Below are 25,063 nucleotides of genomic sequence, written 5' to 3' on the forward strand. Positions count from 1 at the left end.
TTTAATATAGAAAAGATCGTCTTTTATCTGAGAGTGAGCTGACTCCATCACAAGCCATTCAAGCAGTTTAAATAGGCTGCATTGTTTAGCTTGGCTCCAATGCCGCTTTCATTGTTTTGTGGCTGCCTTTCGAGTTCTAAGGATTCTCTATAGTTGTTGCTTGCTATATAATTTCCCTTTTTTCCTCATCTGAGCCTCCCTTCTTCCCAGACTTCCCCTTGTGGTTTAACTTTGCCATTATCAAAATTTCAATACCTTCAATACCTTGGCTTGCCTTTTCTAATCCCTGACTCTCCTTGTGTCTTAGCTGTGGGCTGAGCCAAAAATCAAGCTGTGATGTCAGGGGCAAAGGCTCTCAAATAACAATCTTTTCAGAGGAGCCACTGAGAAAGGAGCTATTACCTGTGGATAATATCACTGGACCCACAGGACTTTTTCTTCCCTATCCTGTGCCTCCTCCTGGCTGAGAAAACTCACACTTGTCCTGAAGCCTTGCCCTGGGAATGAGCACTGTAAGAAATCTGTACCCCAAAGTATCACCTAACTGGGGCAGGAAAGCAAGAGGAGAATACTTACTCAAGATGGTGAGCCTGATCTGGGGATTCTGGGTTTCAAAAGATCCTGCATGGACTCCCTGATCCATTCTCCATTATGCATTTACTCTATGTTTCAGCTCTAACTCAGGATGCAGTTCCTGGCCCATGCCTTCTTCCATTTCTACTTGGTGGTGTGTGGCTGTTGCTGGGTAATAGGAAATAAAAATACATCTGATTTCTCGTGTAGGAAGGAAATGTGAAGGCTGCTCTGATGGCCTATGTAGAAAGACACACATTTACGTAGACATGATTCACATAACTCGAAGCTTCATTTGGGTCTAGCTGATGACTGGACACAGAAGACGAGGTTAGAGAGGAGGATTTGGGGGATGTGAGGCCAGAGGTTCTCAAGCTTTGAGCAGATGGTCGGTGACGATCAGGACACTGTGCTGCCTGGAAGACAGAACAAGAGGTAATCAGATGGCCCGAACAGGAAGGTCAGCTGTGAAAAGAAAATACTAGCTGCATAGAAGGTGAGACAAATGGAAGGAAAAGATCAGTGAGAAGAAAAAGAGAAACAGAAAAACCAGGAAAAAAAAAAAAACAAATTGATGCCCTCAGCAAGAAGACCTGATAAGTAGAGCTATTTGGAGAAATATTTGCCACTTTGCCTAGAACAGCATGGAAACAATAATTCCTGTCTTCTGGGACAGGGCCCAGTTTGCTGTGGAATTTTGCATCAATCACTGCTCTCTCTCCAAGGATTTTGAATGACATTGCCACCTCTTTTTACCTTCACTGGAGACTTAAAGCCACGGCCTTGCTTATCAGCACGGTTAGTAGTTCACTAAGAAGGTGATGAGGGTGGTTCAGAGAACACAGGATTTAGAATCAGAGCCTGGAGCTCACATTCTAGTTCAAGGTCTCCAGTCTTCATAGTCGGCCTGGTTTCCACATCCTCTCTGTAAATGAGGACCTGAGGCCTTATAGTGAGGATTCTAAGTTGTGGGCTTGAACTCAGGGTTTGAGCTCTGTCTTTGAGCTTCTTTTGCTCAAGACTAGCTAGTGTTCTACCACTTGAGCCAAGCACCACTTCCAGTTTTCTGGTGGTTAATTGGAGGTAAGAGTCTCAAGGACTTTCCTGCCTAGGCTTTGAACTCTGATCCTCAAATCTCAGCCCCTGAGTAGCTAGGATTATAGGTATGAGCCACTAACTCCGGTCTATAATGGGGATTCTTAATAATGACAGCAAAATTCTAGAGACAGAAGGAAATTCAATGCATATCTCCTGCCATTAGTAAACTCTCATAGTTACTAGTTCACCTGCCTCAAAATCCTTGTCAGCTTTATAAGATTTCCCGTGTGTGTGTGTGTGTGTGTGTGTGTGTGTTACTTAGCAATACTGACATTTTTGCTTTATTTTTAACTGCAATACATTTTGGATCAGAAGGTATCTTTAAGATAATCTTACCTGTATTCATCTTTTATTGAATATAAAAACAACTCCCAAACATAAAGGTTTTAAATAATTGCTTATTCATTAGTTTATGACTCTGAGAAACAGCCACTTGTGCTGGTTTCCGCTGGATGATTTGCGTGGAACCTTGCATGTGGCCCCAGGCATCTGGGGGGTAAGTTGGGATCCGATGGTATAAATGGCTTCTCTCAGTACAGACATTCTTCTCCTCCCCTCTTCCCCTCCCTCTCGCTCTCCCCCTTCCTCTCTCCCTTCCAACCATCTCTCTCCCCCTCCAAAACAGAGCCTAAACTTATACAGTGTTTCAAGATTTTAAGAGGAAGAAGATCTGCCTCTTAGAAGACCTTCAAGATCTCTTGAGGCCTGGCTTCAGAAGTCTCACAGTTTCACTCTATTCTGTTAGCATAAGCCAGCACAAACCCAGATTCTGGAGAGCAGTGGAAGAGACATTTCCTCTTGTTGGAAGGAGATGCAGGTCACATTGTAAATTGAAGACAGGGGTTGTATATGCCTTCTTTGCAATCTACCAGATTGTCCAGACCTCTAGCAAATGAGAAAAGTAAATCCAAGCAAGTGAACTATTTGGCCACAATGTCTGTGTAGAAGCTAACCCTAGTTTTATGGTTTTCCTACGATCTAGTAGTCAATTTGGAATGGCCAGAAACAGGGAGCAGGGAGTTAGGGCCAAGAACTGAGAGATAAAAGAGACAACTAGCATTTATGCTTAGTGCATAGTTAGTCATGGAAGTATGGGGCGGGGGGAGGGAGGAAATGGGGAGAGGTTGGCTCAGAATAAAGATAAACAAGGAAAGGTGACTAGTAAAGGTCAATGGGGCGCAATCAGGGAAGACACACCAGAGGAAGGGAGAGATGGCATTCATGGCTCAAGGCAGGGAAATAAAGAAAAACTAAACCCAACTCAGGGTAGGGAGTGGCATGTAGAAGAGGTGCGAGAACCAAGTCCTAAACCACACAGGATGGAAAAGATTCATGGGTACTGAAGGCCAGACCCAGCAAGAAAAGACCTGACTTAATATAGTGCAGTTGATCAGCCTGAGGGAGAAACAAATTAGAGCTGTAGACAAGAGTCCCTTGTGATAGGTTGAGTCAAGCTGGACTAATTAAGCAGACAATCTGTGCACTAGTCATTTGCCTAAATGCGTGTCATTTGCAACCCCAAGGCTCTTCTCATTGGCTGAGTTGGACTACACATGCTAATTGGGTGGCACACAACGAGGAAGAGCCTTGTGCAGGCCAGTTTTTTTGTTTTTTTAAATCTCAACAGACCTCTTACTTCTAAACAAATCCTACTGGATGTAAAAATAGATGGAGCTACTGGAGATAAAAATACTACTCTCTGGTTTCACATACCACTGATGGTCAGAATTTTCCCTTCTTACTTTTCTTACTTGATCTTTTATGCTTCAGGAAAATGAATGCTTCAACAGCACACTGATCGTATAATTCTGTTCTTCTTAGCACAAGAAGCTCAGTCAACCATCATAAACTGCAAATTATTCTTGATTGGACACAGACTCTTGGGTATTTAAAATTAAGGAAGGCAAGTTATAGGTTCCCAGAGAAATGAAACTTATGTCATTCATCATTTCTCTTCCCAGGTTGCCCTTCCTTACTTCAAAAGCCAGAACTGTTTCCATTTTGCTTACTTAGTAACAAGAAACACAAGGCCATTTTTGATTATCTGAATCTTGACAGTTCTGGCTATTGACTACCTTTACCTACTGTCCTGACAATTATCCCCAGGGCTCCTTCTCTGGAATATTTATACTTTAAATGGTTTTTCTTTGATTTGTTTTTTTTTTGGCTGTTTATTTTTGGTGCCAGTCTTGGGGCTTAAACTCAAAGCTTGGGCATTGTCTCTGAGCTTTTGTAAGGCTAGCATTCTACCACTTGAGCCATAACTCCACTTCTAGCTTTTTGTTGGTTAATTGGATACAAATCTCACGGACTTTCTTTCCTGGGCTGGCTTTGAACTGTGATCCTCAGATCTCAGCCTCCTGAGCAGCTAGGATTACAGGTATGAGCCACCAGAGCCCCATTTGTTAGGATTCTTTTTTTTTCAGAGAATCCATGTAGCTTCTGAAACAACAAAGATATGTTGAGAGGCAAAGACCTGGTGCTGGCTTTGGGGGGCGGGGCTCACAACTAGGGAGAGGTCTGAGGATGTGGAAGTCATGTATGGGGGGAGGGGAGGCTGATGAGCTTGGTGTTAATAAGTGAGAAGCAGTTGGCTAATTAGAAGTTCCTGGAGGGCTTACTTGGCCCACACTGTCAGGAAGACCTAGCAATATGGATGTAGTTTCTACCTATCAGAACGTGACTATGGCAAAAGTACCATCCGTGACAGTTCTGAAAGCTGAACGTGAGTGATTACTGCCTATTGCTTTTCAAAATGCAAGTCTGGGCAGGATGGCCTCTGGCTTCCTTCCTGAATATTTTTTATAAAACAGCAGTATCGTAGCCCCAAGCAGGAGGATGGATTATAGCCATAACAGTTCATTGCCTTTAACCCCAAAGTGGCTACTTTGCAGACATCTTGCTTCTCATCTTCCCCGCAATACAACGCCCCTAACACTTGTACTTTCCGGAAGACTCTGGATAAAGATCAGAGATGCTAAGCAATGTACAATACTTCCCAAAACATCAGGACTTCTCAAGTTTGGAAATGAACAACAGACCCAGCTTCTTCACTGGTTGCAGCCCTGGACGAGCCTGGTGACAATGCTCTTCAAACTCCCCCTCCTCTCTGTTGGTCTCCATCTGGGCATTTCTTATTTCCAGACATTTCTAAAGGCCTTCTAAAATAGACATGATGTATTTTGGTGAAAAAAATATATATAAACCACGGTGGTGACTTAATTAACAACTTAGGGAGGGTTTTCATTTAGAAGATAACCAAGTAGAAATGAACAGGAGGAGAATAAAGAAGTCAGGTTTGGTATCCTGCAGGTGGGCTGCCCTTGAGTGCTCATGTTCACCTCAAATTCCACAGTCCCTGGAAGCCAGGACATTTGCCCTGTGGCCATTCATGGCATTAATGTCTTGTGTTTAAGAAATGCCATGACTCTGGGTACCAGTGGCTGATGCTTGTTATCCTAGCTATTCAAGAGGCTGAGATTTGAGGATGTCTGAACAGGAAAGTCCATGAGACTCTTTTTTTTTTTTTTTTGCTGGCCCTGAAGCTTGAACTCAGGGCCTGGGTGCTTTCCCTGAGCCTCTTTGCACTCAAGGCTAGTGCTCTACCACTTGAGCCATAATGCCACTTCTGGGCTTTTTCTGAGTCATTTTATTGTAGATAAGAGTCGCATGGAATTTCCTGCCCACACTGGCTTTGAACCGTGATCCTCAGATCTCAGTCTCAAAAGTAGCTAGGATTACAGGCATGAACCACAGGTGCCTGGCTCCATAAGATTCTTATCCCCAATTTAACTAGCAAAAAGCACAAAGTGGAGCTGTGGCTTAAGCTATAAAGTGCCAGCCTTCAGTAAAAAAAATCTCAAAGTCTGTACCAAACACTGAGTTCAAGCCCCAGTACTGGCACAAAAAGAAAGGAAGAAATTCCATGACTTAAGACTATTGTGTTTATTAATTTCTTTTCTTCAGGTTAGCTTTTATCTTTGGCCACAAGTTGAGCGAATACGAATCTCCCTATTACAGTCATTATTTAATCCCCAATCCTTACATGGAGCCTTGATAAGCAATTGATTAACATTGCTCAATAAACATTTACTGGCTTAATGAATGAGTGAATGAGTAATCAGAACCAGAATATTCTAGTTTCTATGTGTCATTTGAACATCATTTAGCTGCATGAGTAGGTCAGGTTTTAACACATCTCTCAACCCAGTTTGTCAGTATAGACTCTATGACTCTATGGCGAAAACTTTTTGGTTGTCATTTTACACCAGAGTATCTTGTTTACAAAAGAATGTAGATAAAAAGTATACACTGTACTTAAAAGGAAATTATGACTGGAACCAATTTTTTCCTAGATTTAGAGTATATGCATGATGTAAAGTTTAGCCCAACCCAGGAGTTGGCACTAGATACAAATATATTTAAAGAATGCCTTGACATTTTTGTTTTATTTCAGCAAACTTCAGAAGACCAAGAGGGATATCAGATGGCTTCAAGGAGTGACTGGTGAATGGTTTGAAGAAATTCAAAGAAAGAAGTTTTGCAATGAGACAGATGTTAGCCAGATGTTAAAGCAGCCTCTTACCTATAGGCTAAGGAATGAGATAGCACAACATGGTAAGAAAAAATAGTTTAGTTTAAAATGATCTTTTCTTTCCTTTGTGGACAGTGACTCACATGGTTTCCCATTGAACCAATCCATATTTTAGGACTCTTCTAAGCCACAGAAATTTTACAACATGCTCTAAAAAGAGGGAACTGAAGTGTGTGCGTGCGTGTGTGTGTGTGTGTGTGTGTGTGCCCATACCAGGTCTGCTTAAAGCTGGAGCGCTATTGTTGAGTCTTACCTCCACTTCCGGCTTTTTGCTTGTCAATTGGAGATAAAAATCTCTTGGGTTTGTGTGCTAGGGCTGGTTTCAAACCTCAATCCTCAGATCTCAGCCTCCTAAATAGCTAGAATTACAGGTCTGAGCCACTGGTGCCCAGCTTATGAACTGAATATTTACTATAATAATGTCTTGATGACAAAGTATAGGAACCCAAACATGGTTGTCTAATAAACCAGAATATGCATGCTGACTCTGTCTGTGTGAGTCTGTTCAAGTCATTTTCTTCTCTATAAACCTCAATTTTCTCATCTTTGAATGAGTACACTGCCTATCTGACAGAGTGGTTGTAAGAATTAAATAAAGTTATGCAAATAAAAAACATGGAGCACAGTAACCCCTTAGTGGGATGATGATGGAGGAAGGAGGCAGAAGCAGAGGAGAGGACTGCAAAGAGGAGAAAGTGGGAGAGAGGGACAGGGGGAGGGAAAGGTGGCAGAGGAGCCACAATCTCTCTGCAACTTTGGCCAACTCCATAAATGACTTCTAACTCTAGGACACTTTATGTCACTGAAATTCACCATGTTTTTTTGGGTGTGTGCTAGTCCCCTGGAACTGGAACTCATGCCCTAGGTAGTGTCCTTGAGCTGTTTTGCTCAAGGCTAGTGCTCTACCACCTGAGCCACAGTTCCACTTCTGGCTTTTTAGTGGTTAACTGGAGATAAAAGAGTCTCACAAACTTTCCTGCCCAGGATGGCTTTGAACCCCAATCCTCAGATCTCAGCCTCCTGAGTAGCTAGGGTTTCAGGTGCAAACTACCAGTGCCTAACTACCAATTATTTTAATCTATAAATGAGGGTAGTGAGTTGGAAGCATGGCTAAAGTGGTAGTGCCTACTTAGCAACACTGAAGTCCTGAATTTAAATTCCAGCAGCATAGCAATTGGATATGGGTTGGGGATGTGGCTCAATGGTTACAGCACTTGCCTAACATGGCAGCTCCATTCCAGAGATCCCTCGGTATGAGGATGCCTTCATCATTTCTATACTGCATAGAGGGAAAGGGTAGAAACAAGAGCAAAATTTTCATTCTTTGGAGTCCAACTGGAAATATTTTTTAACAATGCAAAAAAAATCCAATTTTTTTGGGCAGATTCTGTGGAATTACAAGCATCAAGATCAAAAAACCTACTTAATCAAAAACCATCTGTCCCTTGTCGAATGAGCTTCAGATCATCGTTTGCATCCCTGTTCTCATTCAGGAAAGCTGGGAGGGAGCCTTTAAAGCTTCAGTGGCTGAGACAGAAAGGGTAAGATGCTTTCAGCTCGGATCATATGACAGCCCCTGAGTTGTTTGACCTCCAACACCTGTAGTTTGCTTGTGATCAGAATGTCTTAAGGTTTGTTCTTAAAGATTTTGGGCCCAATAGTAACAAAGGAAACCAGGCTTATCTCTCAAGGGAACAAAGTTTGTAGGAAAACCCTGCCATGAAATGCAACTTTTAGCGGATTGCAGATGGCCCTGATAGCTGGTGAATAATGGGTTAAATGGTGGGATCTAGGGGCTGGGAATGTGGCTTAGTGGTATATTGCCTTGCCTAGCATATATGAAGCCCTGGGTCTGATTCCTCAGTACCACATAAACAGAAAACCTGGAAGTGGCAGGGTGGCTTAAGTGGTAGAGTGCTAGCCTTAGCAAAAGAAGCTCAGGGACAGTGCCCAGGCCCTGTATGCAAGCCCCAGGATTGGCAAAAATAAAAATAAAAATAAATTTTTAAAAATGTTGAGACCTAGTTAGGTAGGGACAGTTTTTCTCCTGTGCCAAGAGCGTGGTTTGTGCCTTGGCTGAGAAGATATATTTAAATCAAAACTACTCCTTTAGAAAATGTGTGGGAGTCAGGCTAGAAAGACTACATGACAGGAAAACTGAGCAGAGCATGCGAGTAGAAGGGGAAAAAATAGAATTCTAAAACAGATTAAAAAAAAAAAAAGCATCATGGGTTCTAGAACTATTGACCATAGTCAATTCCATGTGATGGCCCAGCATTTAAAATGTCAGGTGACGGAGTGAGAGCCCAAGACGGATCCTTGGGTTCTGGCTGACTTGCCTGACTGTCTTGATTCATTATGTCATCGGATTGCTTTTGGCCAAACAAGAGAGGCTGTGCTGGTGTGCCGTTGAGGTGACTGCTGAATAAATATTTCACCAGAGTCTTCCTGGTTGCAGAGCTCTCCACCCTCTTAAGGTGTTGCCTTGGCTCGTGATGCGTTCTGAGCGCCAGCAAAGCTTGAAGAATGTGCTCAGTTGACTCGTAGGTCACCAGAAGCAGCAAGTAGCTACTGGGGCCGGTGATGAGAAGACTCCCAGCAGCTCTGGCCTCCGGCCGAGCGGCTGTTCTCCCCTCTCAGGCCGAGAGATGGAAGGTTGTTTTCTTTTTTCGTTTGGGCTTTCACTTGAGGTGCTTTTGGTCTGAGAAAACACTGCAGAGCTAAGCCAAATGTCCATTTAAGTGATTATCACTACCCATCTCTTGCCAGGAAGGACTTCAAATAGGTGAGTGGCTTTTCTTTAAAAAAAAAAAAAGTGTTTGAGACTCTAGTTTAAGACTTTGTTTTAAGACTTTGGGGATTTAAATCAGAAATATTTCTCGTGAAGAAAAAGGAAATATTCCTAATGGATGGTGTACATAGTGGGCTTTGATGCAGTTTGTCTTTTAGGTGATTTTCTTTTGGGCAGAGTTTTCTATCTGGACAATCTAACATTACTAAACTTGGGGAATTAGAGGAGGGATTTGTTCATTCTACAAGTTCTTATGTCAGGTTCTGGATAAGTGGAATGAAGAAGGTAAAAGATTGAAAATCTCAGTATCATGTGTTTTGATATCAGGCCAAATTAAAAAAAAAGATTTCTTTTTTGGAGAATTAATAAAAAAAAAAAAGCTTGCAGAATTCTGTTTAGCAAATGTCCTTCTTAGATAACCAAAGTGACTTGTGCATTTCTCTTAGACTAAGTATAACCCAATATGCAGAAATAAAATAAATTGCATGCTTTATTGCATTATTTTGTTAACCATTTAACAGTTATCAGAAAGAGGTATGTGTTTTACTTTCATCCTAAGTAGAACTAGTTAAAATTTATCTTTACCTTATCATTAATACTGGTAAATATTAATTCTGCGGAATATAGTGAAGGCACTTTTGAGATTCTACAGGATAGAATACAAAAACATGTAAATTTTTTTTGAGCAATAGATCTTAAGTTCTAAGTATCTTTCAGGGGGAATTGTATAAAACAACTGGAGTGAGTTGTGTATTGTATCTTCTGAGGGCTTCTTTAACCTCAGTAGGTTAAACATATTTGCCAGTTTTCATGTGCCGCAATACAATGTCAGCCTTTAAACTCACGTGAGGTTCAGGGCTGCTCCTTGCCAGGAGGCCAATGTGGAGGGACGGAAGGAAAACTGGGAGCAGCTGGCAGGTTTCTACCTGCTAAAGCCATCCAGGACTTGACTTTTTCATATTTGGTGTTCAGAGAACTAGTTGTCAGAAAAGCAACTTAAAGGATTTTTTCCCCCACATTCATGAATCATCTTAATTCTTTTTAGAGTTGGCAATTTTTGTTAAGCATTCTGTATCGCAATGCTAATTTTATATGCCTTTATTTTCTAAAGCCCTGGATCTCTATTCCATCCCCTTTAATTTCATTCTACTTTATATAACCATGTCCCATTCCTTTATAAAGTTACACTTAGTGTTCTCAACTCAACAAAGAGAGAGTTGGCTATAAAATACAAAAGTCACCAAGAGTTAAACTGTTAATTACTTACAAGGTACACATGATTGAATTAGAGGCATTTATATCTTGCCTGGGTGATCCAGATTTACAGGATCTTGATTTCACTTTCAAAATTGCACTCAGTGGGGAAAAAATAATAATAAAATCAGAAAAAAAGAACCAGCTCTTGTATGTAAAAGAGGGTCTTTATTTTTCTCTTACCTGAGGAATTTATTTTTTGCTCTTAAAACTCAGTGTTTTGTTTCTGTTTGTTTATTTTAAGATGGCTCCACTCTGTGTAGTCCAGCCCAACTAACTTTGTAGCTTAGGATGGCTTTGAACTCACAATCCCCCTACCTCCGCCTCCAGAGTGCTAGGATTACAGGCATGTCCCACTGTGACTGCCTTTGGATTACCAAAGAAATGATACTGGCTAGTGAGTAACCCACCTAAGCAGAAAATTGGGCTTTATCATGTGGCCAAATATAGTTGTTCATTTAAGAGAGTACAGTAACCCCTCCCCCCTCTCAATTTGGGCCTCAACCATAGCCCAAAAAGATAGTCTAATGAGATTAAGAAACTTTGAAAGAGAAGGACTGCACTTACATCACTTTTATTACAATGTTATTATTACTCTAGTTTATTAGTCATTGGTATCACTTATAAATTAAATGTTATCATAGATGTGTATGTATAGGAAGAAAAAAACATAGTTTATACAGATTTTGGTAGTATCAGTGGCTTTAGGCCATCCACTAAGAGTCTTGTCATCATATCTCCTCCCCTAAGGACAAGGGGGTTACTGAATGTAGTATCTTGAAGCTTTGGTTTCCTACTTTAGGTGGAAAAGAAGCTGTAGAGAGTTGGGCACTGGTGGCTCACATCTGTAATCCTAGCTACTCAGGAGGCTGAGATCTAAGGACTGAGATTTGAAGCCAGCCCTGGGCAAGAAAGTTTGTGAGACTTTTATCTCCAATAAACCACCAGAAAACGGGAAATGGAGCTATGGCTCAAAGTGATAGAGCAGTGGCCTAGAGCAGATGAGCTCAGGGATAATGCTCAGGCCCTGATTTTGAGTTCAAGCCCCACCACCGGCAAAAGAAAAAGAAAGAGAGAGAGAAAGAGAGGAAGGAAGGAAGGAAGGAAGGAAGGAAGGAAGGAAGGAAGGAAGGAAGGAAGGGAGGAAAGAAGGAAGGAAAAAGAAAAAGAAGAAGCTATTGGAAACACAGTGATTGTAGTTGTACAATGACTAAAGTATTTGTCATTTCTGCTTCAAATACCAGTTATTTTCTACCAAACGTACACTGTGCTCTAATGATCCTTTCAGATTTTAATACTATTTGTAACTGACTGCCCTGACCCAAGCTTCAAGGAAAGAAAAAATGTGAAGTATTTTCTATTGAGGTTTTATTTAATGCTAGTCCATGAATTCAAGAAACGTCTACCTCTACATCTGATCTGTAGCATGTACCAGTCTCCCATTGCCTCACATCTTTTTTTGGTCAGTTTTTTGTTATTGTTGTTGCTCCTAAGGCTGTGCAACCAGATGCCTCCAGTAAGTTGTGGTGATTTTAGGGATGAAGATTATTTTCCTCATTCCTTCCTTCAAGTGGTCTCAAGGTCTAGGGCCAAGGGAAAGTTCAAGGTTGCTAGTTCAGAGGGCCCATGAAGGAGCTGTGAAAATTTTAAAAATTGGTTCTGGGAAGGGGCTTTGCTTTATTTCCTCTGTTTATCTGATGCCATCTTCTCCTGCACAGAACTCTGACAAAAGCCTGACAGATCCATAGAAGGGAAGCAAGGCACCCTGGCTATTATCACCCGTGCCCAGGAACTGTTGTTGCTTTGTGTTTTAGCCATACTGGATTTGAACTCAGGGAACCTTTGCTTGCTCTACTGCTTGAGCAGCACCCCAAACCCCATGCCAGGAATTTTGACAGTCCTTACCATAGTGCAAATCATCAAAGCTTCATGGTTCCCAAACCGGAGTGAGCATTGAAATATCCTAAAGAGTGAAAACAATTAAATACTTTATACCTTTCTTCTAATCTGCCATTATTGTACAATTGCTGATGAGATTCTAATAGTGACAGCCAGATCACCCAGGAGCCATGGCTGCCTAGGACAAAATTCAGAACAATCCCCTGGCCCTCCTCCTAGCTCCTCTTCCTCCCTGCCTCCATAGTATTGCTGCTCACCAATGGGTACCACTCCAGGGCTCACAAAAGGAACCAGGGCCCAATTCTGACTTCTCCCTTGGCCTATGTTTTCAAACATAGATTCTTCAGTGGAGGTCAGGAGAGAGAAGAGGGAAGGAAGGAGGGAGGGAAGGGGAGAAGGGAGAGAGAGAGGAAAGGAAGGAAGGAAGGAAGGAAGGAAGGAAGGAAGGAAGGAAGGAAGGAAGGAAAGAAGGGAAAGCCAAGAAAAAATATAATCTACCTATTAATGTTCCAAAATCCCATCCGACCTTTTTGCTTACATAACAGAAGTACAGCTGGATGGCCTAGCTGTACACACCCTATGGATGAGGCAAATCTGGGCATGTCTGAGGAGCAGCTGGGTGGCTTCACCAAAACTCCTTGCATCTGAAGGGAAGAAAAGTTTCTTATAGGGACAGGGTGGCAAGCAGCACACATTCCTTCTCACATCACAGTTGTCACTCTAATCTATGTCACAAGGTGTCACGAGGCCTGTGAGGCACAGAAGAGAAAACAGAAATGCTGGTCACGCTGAGGTTGAGACGCACAGTCCCAGCTGTAGCTGGGTTTGAAGGGACACAGTTAGTGTCTGAGTAACCAGGCAAGACTCCGCGGAGTGCAAGATTTAAAGTGTGCAAGATTTAAAGTCAACACAGAATCATGAGGCTGAAGTGACAGCAGGTGAGGGAAGGGTTTGAAGGCAGATGAACTGTCTTCTTCTCTGCCCCAAAACTAGGTGGATGATATAACGGCAAGAAGAACAGATGCAGCGGGGAAAAGAATGAGCATTCATTCATTCAACAAAAACTGCAGCAGAATGCCACAAACAGAACAAGGACACGCTGTCCCTGCCTTTCCAGGCTCTCCTGGTGTGAGGACCACACAAAATGTAGAGTCATGCACCAGAGTGATGCCAAGTGGGACATATTCTGGAACACACATGAGGGACATGATCTTAAATGAAGCCCTGACACAGCTCTTGGAGAAAATGACATTTACATGATTCTTCAGTTAGGAAATCCTGGTCCAGGCAAAGAGCTGTGAGGTGACTCACACCTGTAACACTAGCTACTTAGGACAGAGGTCAGGCAAAAATTTCGTGAGACCTCCCCCTATCAACCAATAACTAGACACACTGGTCCAGGCCTATCATTATAGCAATACAGAAAGCGTATACAGGAGGATCACAGTCCAGGCTGGCCCAAGCAAAAAGCAAGACACTCTCTCAAAAATAACCAAAGCAGACTGGGACGGTGGCTCAGTGGTAGAGTGCTTGCCTTGCATGCATGAGGCCCTGGGTTTGATTCCTCAGTACCACATAAGCAAAAAAAAAAAGCTGGAAGTGGCACTGTGGCTCAAGTGGTAGAGCACTAGCCTTGAGCTGAAGAGCTCAGGGACAGCGCCCAGGTCCAGAGTTCAGGCCCCACGACCTGACCCCCCCCCCAAAAAAATAACCAAAGCAAGGTTGTCTGGGGACATGGCTCAAGCAATAGAGTAAATACAAACCTTACCCAAGTTCAAACCCCAATGCTGCCAAATAAAATATGAAGGGGAAAAAGCAAGAGATTTTTTTTAATGCCCACTACGGTAAAGGTAGAGTGACTAGAGATAAAGATGAATTTAAGAAGGATTTCTGAGTTTGAGTGAACAGGACTTGTTGACTGGCTAGAAAAGAGTGGAACATGGAGTCCCTTTTGAGCTTCTTTTGCTCAAGGCTAGCACTCTACCACTTGAGCCATAGTGCCATTTCCAGCCTTCTCTGTTTATGTACAGAGGAATTGAACCCAGGGCTTCATGCATGCTAGGCAAGCACTCTACCGCTAAGCCACATTCCCATTCTTATCTCTACCCTGCTGTAGTATATGAGAATTCCTGAATGGTACCTGCAAATGTATGAAAACAAGAGAGAATGATTGAGGGAGAATTGATTTGACAGGTGCAGAGTACGAGCTCCTAAAAGAAGGAGAGGGTGAAGAGGTAAAGGGTTTCTGAAGGCGTTCACCAGCAAAAAGTCTTGTGCTATGTTAACATTTTGGATACGTTGCTGCTGGAGAGGTAAAGATCAGAGGATTGTGATTTGAGGGTTGCCCTGGCCAAAAAAAAAGTTAGTGAGAGCTCCTCACCTTTACAAAACAAGCCGGGTTTAGTGGTTCACACCTATAATCTTAGCTACTCGGGAGGCCTAAGTAGAAGGATCGGAGTCTGCAGATGACCTCAGACTAAAATCATGAAAACCTAGCTGAAAAAATAACTAAAGCAAAAGAAAAGGGGAGGAGAGGTGGTTGCAGGTGTGATTCAAGTAGTTGAGCAGCTATCTATCAAATAAAAGTGCTAGGTTCAAAAAAAAAAAAAGCATTCTACCACTTGAGACACAGTTCCACTTCCAGCTTTTTGGTGGTTAATTGGAGCTAAGTCTCACAGATTTTTCTGCCCAGGCTGGCTTTGAACCATAGTCCTTAGATCTCAGCCTCCTGAGTAGCTAAGAGTTACAGGTATGAGGCACCTGTGCTCAGCTCTCATTTACATTTTACATAGATCTCTCTGTTGGTGTGAAGGATAAAGAGAAGATGGAGAAATGGGATACTGGTGAGAGACAGAGCATCAGTAGGACTTGGGAGAGAATGCAGAAGACAAAAATATCTTTCTATCCCTTGGTACCGGCCAGTCTTCAGGGCCTACCCCAGCCTTCAGGTCCTCACTGATGCTCTTGTTCACATGATAGGTGGGAGCTCTTCTCATTAGAAACATGATTCGTTTATGGATACAGAGACAGATCCTCCCAGGGAAATGGAAGCATCCCTTCTCAATGAAGTCTGTTATGGTTCATGCAACAAAGCACACACTCAAACCATGTGCATGCTCAGATGAGTATGCTCCTGACACTCACTGATCATTCGTGCACTTGATGGATGCAATCTAGGCATCTTTTGGTCCTTTAGAAGATGAGGATCTTCCGCCCATTCTCAGAAACCTGAAACTTAACTCCAAATCAAGAAAGGGTGAGCTGGTGAGACTAGGAATGTGGGATGTGTTCTCTGGGCTGCCACCCACCAGGGATCTGGAAAGATCCCACACAATCTGGTGTGTACTTTTGACTCCAGGCAGACAGAGAGATTTTGCCAGATCTCACCCTCCCCTGACATCCCTGAGTCCTTAGCCCCCTGTTCTTTTGCCACCTTCTCCCTACTACTTTTCCTGTGTATCCCCAGGTGCTGGCTCTGTGCCTGTCAGTCCGTTTGATGTGCATCGCCTTGTAGTCCTTAGCAAGTCTGGGCTTGCATTTTCTCATTATGCATCTAATCTTTCCTATTAGTAAACAGATCTCAAAAAAAAAAAACCCCACCAAAACAGCATCCTGATCTCAGCCATTTTTGCTTCATCCAAAGAACTCAAAATAGCACACAGCATGTCGTAGCACACAAACAAACAAAAAAAATCAATCTAGGTGGGAAGGAAGACTAAAATTACAAGCATTCCTCATCCAAAGATCAAAATCCAGAACCGTTGGAGATACACATAATGCCAAGAATGGAAAATTCCATACCTGACCTCAAATGATGGTGTATAGGCCAAATGCAGGCAACACTAAAAATTCTGAACAACATTACCTTATATGCCTAAGACATTTGTACAGAATAAATACATTTCATATCTAGACTTGGGTCCACAAATTTCACATATAGATTTGGGTTCTATCCCCAGGATATATCATTAGGGATTTGCATGTATTCTAAGATTAAAAAAATAAAAAAGATACCTACTAAAACAGAAAACATTTCCAGTTTCAAGCATTTTAGATAAGGAATATCCAATCTGATACTATTAGCAGAGCTAGTATTTCTGAGCAATACAGAAAAACAATTCTTGATATTAACTTTGTTTTCAATCTGGGCTAAATTATAAAATAGTATATATGAATATCTTTAAAAGATAAAAGCATTTGTGGGCTGGGAAGGTGGCTCAGTGGTAGAGCGCTTGCCTTGCATGCATGAGGCCCTGGGTTCGATTCCTCAGCACCACATAAGCAAAAAGAAAAAAGCCGGAAGTGGCCACTGTGGCTCAAGTGGTAGAGTGCTAGCCTTGAGCTGAAGAGCTGAGGGACAGCGCCCAGGCCCAGAGTTCAGGCCCCACGACCGAACCCAAAAAAAAAAAAAAAAGATAAAAGCATTTGGTCTCTGTGGTTTTATGCTCAATTTTCATAAACCATGGAGCAGTTAGGAGTTTGGGCGAAGGTGGGCCTGATCACTTGCCACTGTTCTAAGCAATTTTGTTTGTTTGCTTTGATTTTTGCTGTTGGTCCAGGGCCTGGATGCTATTCCTGAGCTTTTTTTTCACTCAAGCTAGAGCTCTACCATTGGAATCATAGCTCCACTTGCTGCTATTAACTGGAGAGAAGAGTTTCACGGGCTTTCCTGCCCAGTCTACTTTGAACCATATCCTCAGATCTCAGCCTCCTGAGTAGCTAGGATTACAGGTGTGAGCCACCAGCACCAAGCCCTTTCTGCTTGAACTCTGGGCCTGGGCATTGTCCCTGAGCTCTTCAGCTCAAGGCAAGCATTCTACCACTTGAGTTACAGTGCCACTGGTTTTTTGGTGGTTAATTGGAAATAAAAGCCTCTTGGACTTTCCTGCCCGGGGCTGGCTTTGAACCGTGATCCTTAGATCTCAGCCTCCTGAGTAGCTAAGATTACAGGCGTGAACCACCAGTGCTGGGTTCCAAAGCAATTTTTATAGTTCACTTTTTAAATAATTCTCCTACAGATGAAGTCTGGTTTGAACTTAGTTGCTTGTTAAAATAGAAATGAACAGAAACAGAAAATGTCTCCATTTGCAATAAGAAGTCAGTGTTACCATTTATACTTAAGGAAAATTCTAGACAGCCTGTGCCTGATTCCTAGCTCAGCCACTAACTATGTTCCTTGCACCATGGGCTCTACCTCCATCTTCTAGTCTGTAACATAGGAGCAGCCATAATGTTCACTGAAAGGGAGTGAAGTAGCTAAATGAGTCACCACACAGCTAGAAGCTGAGCACAGGACTTGCCATCTAGTAGACCTTGGACAGATGTCTTCATGCTGTTACTGTGTTTGTATACTCTGCTCCAACATAAATTCACTATAAATCGCCCCCCACACACACACACCCCCCGCTTTGGCTACCTGAGTGGCAAAGATGGAAACATTGATTCCAAAGCATCATAGGAGTTTCTGAAATTTGGTCCAACAATACAAAGACACCCAGAATTATCTTTCCACAACACATCAGAAATATACCTTCCCAAAATACCAGCATGCAAATGATAAATGTGCTGTTGATCCTTCCTTCTGGTAAAAGTTATATTCTTCAATGGAATTATTTCTATTTCTTCCAACAGATATGGAGGTGGTGGACGATCTCCGGTGTCTGTGAGGGGAACAATAGACGTAAGTAGGCAGAAAGCCAAAGGTTAGATTCAGAAATTCAAATGAGCTGGGGGCTGGTGGCTTATGCCTAGAATCCTAGCTAGTCAGGAGGCTGAGATCTGAGGGTTGCGGTTCAAAGCCAGTCTGTGCAAGAAAGCCTCTTTTCTCCAATTAACCCCTAGAAAACTAGACGTAGTACTCAAAGCAGTAGAGCACTAGCCTTTAGCAAAAGAAACTCGGGAACAACCCCTGGGCCCTGAGTTCAAGCCCCAGGACCAACAAAAAAGAAAAGAAAACAAATTCAGAATGTATGTAATCCCAGGTTGGACAAATAAGATTTCCCCTTGGATTAGCTTCAATTGTACTTTGAAGGTTTAGATTTCTCCTGGAGAACTTCAAGCTTTCCAGCTGGGGTTGCTTTCCAGTTGGCTCTGATCCTGGAAGACTGAGACAGGAGACTGCCAGGAAGAAGAGAGGGCACCCAACTTCCATTTACCCTATGGGTGACATCTATGATGTTTTCCCAGGTGCCACTCCTCCAAATCCCTAAATTATTGGATAATGGAACAGGCCAGAGGCAACCAGAGTCAGTCAGTTTTACAAGGTGATGTGGGTCTCAGCGGAGCCCTCTCTGAGTATGATCATCATTTCTATTCAGAGAGGAAAGTGGGAAGCCATGCCGTCAGTGGCTTATTCCTATAATCCTAGTTACTCAAGAAGCTGAAATCTGAAAAATCACAGTTCAAAGGAGACTGGGCAGTACAATTTGCATGACTCTTATCTCCAGTTAACCACCAAAAAGATGGAAGTAGAGGTGTGGCTCAAGGGGTAGAGCACTAGCCCTGAGCAAAAAGAAAGCTAAGTAAAAGTACAAAGCTCTGAGTTCAAATTCCAAGTTACCCCCTCCCCCCCCCACACACAAAGTAGGATAGAGAAGATGGTGGAGCTGCCTGTAAGATTGCTTTGTCAATTTCCATTTTTCAGTCCCCAAAGTCCTAGTCCCTCAGCCCAAAGACAGCTGGAAGGGGTCTGTTGGTGCCACAGAGACTCTAGCCAAGATCCAAGGGCATGAACTTGGCAGCCTGGTCAAAATGGCACAGTAAGGAATGTCTGTATTTTCTCTTGAGAGCTGGATGACATTATTCGATGACCTTCTCAGAAGAGAAGGAAGTTGCCAGTGAAATATTTGTACAAGCAAGCGGTTTCAGAAGCATTGAATTTTTGGAGCTAGTCGGAAGTCTGCGGATCATCAAGTTCAGGGTTTCTCTCAAACTCAGTACAAAGCACATTTGGGGGGGGGCTGAGCGATCTCTGTGGGGGGTGGGAGGAGGGCTGAATTATGTGGCATTGAGTTATTTGGCAACCATCCCAGCCTCCACGCTACTAGATGTTGGAAGTTCTCCACCCAGTGATGACAAAGATGTCTGCAGATTTTGTTAAGTACTCCCTGAGGAACGAATGCTCTCCAGTTAAAGAATTTTCTCCTTTCAGGAGAGGAATCCCTTCAAAACTAGAGTGAGAACTTACAGTCTGAGACACTTACACCTTATCAGGCTGGTACCCCTGAGAACACACCCCTGGGGTCACACTCCCCTGTGTCTCCTTACTGCCTGGCACCAGCTGGCACTCAGTAACTGAAGACAGGGTTTTATGGAAGCAGATGAGACCTCTGCAGTAAACCAGACACAGAATACATTCCCAAGCACCTGGAAGCATTGTTTCATTGCCTTTACAAAAGCGTTGGATGCTATCAATGAGCTTAGGTTTCAGCTCCAACAGCTGTTCTGCAGGTTTGGCTGCACTAGGAAGTCCTCCAAATGTGCTTAAGGTGACTCTCTGACAGAAGGTTTGTTTGTTTAATTATGTCAGCAATGCCAACAATATCAGGAGGGTGAACTGAAGTTGTGTAAAAAGAAAAAAAAAGGCCTCATTTTACTCAGTCAGAGAATGAAATTGAGATCCTGAAAACAGACATTTTGATCCTGGCCACAGGACTTTTTTCTGACTTGCAGAGTTGTCAGTCCACTCCAGCGGGGGCCTTCAGGACATTCTATCACCAAAGAATAGTCACTGCTAACAGTAAGGACTCACTAGGTATTAGACTCCATTCTGGCTTTTATACAGCTTGAATCTACAACCCAGTGAAGGGGCTGTTGTAGTGGTGATTGTGGTGATTTCACCAGGAAAAAAAAATGAAGCTATAGAGATGTTAAGTCATCAAGCTACTAATGGGCAGAGGTAGGATTTCAAATATTTAGAACTTAGGTTGAAATTTTCAGTGTCTCAGTTGCTGTAATATGTGTGTGTGTGTGTGTGTGTGTGTGTGTGTGTGTGTCTGTGTGTGTCTGTCCATGTCTGTGTGTCTGTGTGTCTGTGTATGTATACATGCACCAATACTGGGGCTTAAACTCAGCATCTAGACCCTGTTTTTTTAGCTTTTTTGCTCAGTGCTAATGTTTCACCACTTAAGCCACAGCTCTATTTCTGGCTTTTTGGTGATAAATTTGGGATAAACGTCTCATGGACTTTCATGCCTAAGCTGGCTTTGAACTGAAATCTCAAGATTTCACCTTCCTAAGTAACTAGAATTATAAGCATGAACCATCAGTGCCCACCTTGTTGAATCTTTGATTTCTTTTGGTTTGTGTATGTAACACAATCCATTTATAACTGTACAAAGTATTACATCAACCCTATAGTGGAGAGCGTGGAATATTTAAGGCAAGATTCCTCTTTTCAGAAAGGTTACCTTCTAACTGAAGACATGTCTTAATAAAATAACAGTAAAACCCAACATAGTACAAAGAACAGGACTAGGGATCAGATCTGATAAGTGTAAATAGCCCTTCGCACCACATATTCATGTAATGAACATTCATGTGATAGAAGTCAGTTATTTCCTGAAAAACTGTTTTCTCCTCTGAAATATGGGAATGATTATCCCTCTCAAAACCACAAAATTAGGGCTTATAAGGATGGTGTGAGAGAGGACATACTTTATACTATTAAAAACTGAATAAATGGCTGGGCACTGGTGGTTCACACATGTAATCCTAGCTACTCAGGAGGCTGAGATCTGAGGATCTTGATTCAAAGCCAGCCTTGGCAGGAAAGCTTGTGAGCCTCTTATTTCCAATTAACCACCCAAAAGCCAGAAGTAGAACTGAGGATCAAGTGATAGAGTACTAGTCCTGAGGAAAAAAGCTCAGGAACAGTGCCCAAGCCCTGAGTTCAAGCCCAGTTCCTGAGTTCAAGCCCTCGGTCTGGCACATACATACAAAAACAAAACCTGAATAAATGAATAATTAAACTATGAGAAAGGTGACAGCAAACAAGTAGATAAAAATGACCCAGAGAAGTCTAGAAGGGAATGTTGTTGTGGGTAGAGTATCTTAGATCTCGTATTAATCCATGTCTAACATACTTGCCAGGTATTCTGGATATAAAGGAGAATATTATTCTTTTCTTGGTCACTTTAGAGGTTGGTCCACTTCCAGGGTTCCAATTCATTTGTCTTTGAATCTTTGGTTTCCTATAACAGAGAGGGGCAGGCCTGAAACTTGTGCTAGGAGGGCACAGGCATAAAAATAGAACCATAAACCATTTAGAACATGGCATAGTAGATAAAATCTAGAGACATGTAAGTCGGCTGTTGGTGGCTAGCTAGTCAGTACTGAGGAGGCTCAGATCTGAGGATCCAAATTTGAAGTCAGCCTGAGCAGGAAAGTCCATGAGAGTCTTATCTCTTATTACACACCCAAAAACCATAAGTGCAGGAATGGCTCAAGTGTTAGAGCATCAGCTTTGAGCAAAAAAACTAAGGGATAGTGCTCAGGCTCTGAAATTTAAGCCAGAAGAAAGTGGAAGAGGGAAGATATAGTATATACATTATATATTACATATATAATATCTCTCTGGAGATATATAAATATATATGAAGATATACAGGTCTCTACAGAGACAAAACACTAGAAGTAGCACTGTGGCTGAAAGTAGTAGAGCGCTAGCTTTGAGCAAAACAGTCCAAGGACAGTGACCAGGTCCTGAGTTCAGACAGGCAGAGATAGAGAGACAGATACAGGGACAGGCATCAGAGACAGAAGACAGAAGGAAGGTGCGTGGCAGGATAAGGCTGAGCAGAAATGGAGTCAATCATAAGTGACTGAGCCAGTTTGACAGAGGAAATGTAAATGGAGTTTTTGGCACAAGAAAGTAATAGTGTGGGTGGAGATAATTCTCCCAAGTTTGTGAAAACAAATCAAGCTTGAAAGTAGGACAGTGACTGGGTTTGGTGAAAACATAAACATTGTTAGTTAAAACAAAAAAAACAAAAACCAAAAAACAGAAGGGAAAGCGACTCTCTGTTGGTCTCCCAAATCCTTTAAACTGATAGTAGTAGTTTAAACAAAATAAGATCATGTTTTTAAGGTCTTTTGTAAAAAACTACTAAATTGGGGCTGGGAAGGTGGCTCAGTGGTAGGGTGCTTGCCTTACATGCATAAGGCCCTGGGTTCGATTCCTCAGTACCACATAAGCAGAAAAAGCCAGAAGTGGTGCTGTGGCTCAAGTGATAGAGCACTAGCCTTGAGCTGAAGAACTCAGGGACAGTGCCCAGGCCCAGAGTTTAGGCCTCACGACTGACCAAAAAAACTACTAAATCAACTCATGGCTGTCTGAAGGGCTCACAATTCTAGATAAATTCTGCATAGGAATACAATTTTTCCCCTAAATCCACCAAATTCACAAATGTTCAGATCCGAGTAATATTCAGGTAACTTCTGGGAACATTTCAGAGATTTGGGAGAGGGAAGTAGCAGCACTGGGGTTTGAACTCAGGGCCTTGTGCTTGCTGTGCAGGCACTATAACATTTGAGCCACCTCTCCAGCCTATAAAACATGCTCTTGATCGAATCTACAGTGTTTAGAAATCTGAAACCTTAGCCATTGGGGCCTTGGAGACAATACCCCCATCTTCAAGGTGAGTTTCTTTCATAATTATCAGGACCATCCCTCCTACAAACTTTTGATAATTCGGTGCAAGTCTGTAGGCAGCTAGAGGTTCAGGATCTTACCTGAAGCACATGAAATGAAGAGCAGTAGTGTACTTGTATATAATACAAAAGAATTCAAAATTCATGATCAGTCTGCGAGTGGCAAAACCAAGAAAACATTAAGTTGAAAAATACATGTTGGGAAAATTGTTTGTTGTCCCTGAACCTGGACAGTTAAGCTTTTGACTTTTTTTTAATAAGTATTTTGGCTGAAGAGGGTCTAGAAATGATATTGTGTGTGTGTATGTATTAACAATTTCCTTTTGTTTGCATTAAAATCAGCAGGAAAAAATATCCAGTTTGCATCTGGAAAATCAGCCAGTTAACAGTGTGTTCGTGCCCAAGCCATCAACCATGAGGGAGGAAAGCAGACCTCCTCCCTGGGAGGCCTCAAGGCTGGAGAACGAGTTTTTCCAAGGTAAGTCTCCATATCAATCACCTTTGCAACTCAAGGTCAAAAAGGGATGCAAATAATACAGCATCACTTCTATTAAAATATGTGCACTGTTGCTGTTTTTGTTCTTGGAGGTGAGGTGAGGGCCTCATCCTGTAATGCAGGCTAGCCTGTGTACCTCAATCTGCTCTCAAACTCACAATCCTCCCCTTCAACCTGTGGACTGCTGGGATTACAGGTGTATACCACCATACCCAGCTCAAACTCTGTGCTCATGTTTGAAGTTTCTTTATCTGAAATTTCCTCATCTTGACATGTGCTATTGACACAAACATTGAAAAACCTAATGGTTAAATATAACCCAATCAAATATTCTCAGATCAAGGGCTAGTAAATGTATGAGCTGATAATAACGTTTAATATTTAACCTCAGGCAAAAAGGAAATACATCTAGATAGTTTGCTGTTCTCCCTAGACCTTTATTGCTCCTGATCAGGAAAGACACTGTAATGGGAAATCTACTACTCATCAAACTATTAACTTTGTAGAGTAGATATTGAGAAAAACTGAACCAGAGGGCTGGCTATGTGGCTTATTGGTAAAGTGCTTACCTAGCATGCATGAAGCCCTGGATTTGATTCTTCACTACCACATAAAGTGAGGCTATGGCTCAAGTGATAGAGTTCTAGCCTTGAGCAAAAGAAGCTTAGGGATAGGGCCCAGGCCCTGAGTTCAAGCCCCAGGACTGGCAAAAAAAAAAAAAAAAAAAAAAAAAGGAACCATATTCTAAAGTACCATATGCACGCATATGTCATTATTCTACAACCATAGTTCCCCTTACATCAGTTATTCAAGGTCAAACTAAGCCTGACCACTAGTCAAGAAAATCAACCAAAAAGTAACAAATACAGCTTGGGGAACTAAATCCAATTTGCAAAGGTAATGAAATCCCTTCCATTTTTTGGTGTCTGGCTAGCATGGTCATTGGTGAGAGAACCTTGATTGGACACTAGGTCTCAGGACACCCTCTGTAAAATGGTCCCTGGAATACAGACAGAGGAAAATCTACTCAAAAGGCACAGAAACTGGGGGACAAAGGGTGAACAAATGCAGCGGTGATACTCACTAGACACTAGGTTAAAAATGAAATATACAACTTGTTGGGGTGGGTGGGAGGGAAACATTGGGAGAAAGCGAAGGAAAGGGTGACACTGTTCAAAAAGAAAAGTGCTCATTACCTGACTTATGTAACAGGAGGAGGAGGAGGAGGGGAGGGGAGGAGGAGGGAGAGGAGGAGGGGGGGGGCTGGGAAGGTGACTCAGTGGTAGAGCGCTTGCCTTGCATGCATGAGGCCCTGGGTTCGATTCCTCTGCACCACATAAGCAGAAAAAGCTGGAATTGGCACTGTGGCTCAAGTGATAGAGGGCTCACCTTGAGCTGAAGAGCTGAGGGACAGCGCCCAGGCCCAGAGTTCAAGCCCCACGACCGACAAAAAAAAAAAAAAAAGTTTTATTTTAAGGCTTACCTTTACAGGCATTATGGAAGGTTTAATTTTTAAGGACAAAGCATAGAAAAGAAACTTGCATTACTGTCTTGTAAAGTCAAACTCAAAAAAATCAAAATGAATGTCATCACATTTATGATAATATGATAGAATGATAAAAAGTTTCTTGAGAGGGTCTAGGCACTGTCCCTGAGCTCTTTTGCTCAAGGCTAGCACTCTACTACTTTGAGCCAAAGTGCCATTTCT

General features: G+C 42.3%; 1 protein-coding gene and 1 long non-coding RNA gene across 6 annotated transcripts in view; one reads left to right on the forward strand and one right to left on the reverse strand.

The window, feature by feature from the left end:
* The window catches only part of LOC138838806 (exophilin-5-like), a 52,323-nt gene that overhangs the window by 19,411 nt on the left and 7,849 nt on the right, over nucleotides 1–25,063 (forward strand). For 2 of the 5 annotated variants that reach the window (XM_070038154.1, XM_070038151.1), the window contains exons 2-5: nucleotides 6,128–6,288; nucleotides 7,650–7,806; nucleotides 17,841–17,889; nucleotides 23,202–23,337. In XM_070038154.1, the coding sequence (XP_069894255.1) occupies nucleotides 6,237–6,288; nucleotides 7,650–7,806; nucleotides 17,841–17,889; nucleotides 23,202–23,337 (394 nt within the window). In that variant the 5' untranslated portion in view covers nucleotides 6,128–6,236. Of the gene's footprint in view, nucleotides 1–6,127; nucleotides 6,289–7,649; nucleotides 7,807–8,303; nucleotides 9,051–17,840; nucleotides 17,890–23,201; nucleotides 23,338–25,063 lie in introns of those variants that run through there. The other 3 variants (XM_070038152.1, XM_070038153.1, XM_070038156.1) reach the window with 3 other exon arrangements.
* LOC138838807 (uncharacterized) overlaps nucleotides 1–25,063 on the reverse strand; it is a 27,387-nt gene continuing 2,324 nt past the window's right edge. The window contains exons 2-4 of the long non-coding RNA XR_011375757.1: nucleotides 21,293–21,400; nucleotides 17,740–17,869; nucleotides 1–989 (exon numbers count right to left, since the gene is read on the reverse strand). This is a non-coding gene — a long non-coding RNA (uncharacterized lncRNA). The remainder of the gene's footprint in view (nucleotides 990–17,739; nucleotides 17,870–21,292; nucleotides 21,401–25,063) is intronic.

The sequence above is a fragment of the Dipodomys merriami genome, unplaced genomic scaffold, assembly GCF_024711535.1.
Source record: "Dipodomys merriami isolate MVZ:Mamm:240054 unplaced genomic scaffold, mDipMer1.0.p SCAF_29, whole genome shotgun sequence".
NCBI lineage: Eukaryota > Metazoa > Chordata > Mammalia > Rodentia > Heteromyidae > Dipodomys > Dipodomys merriami.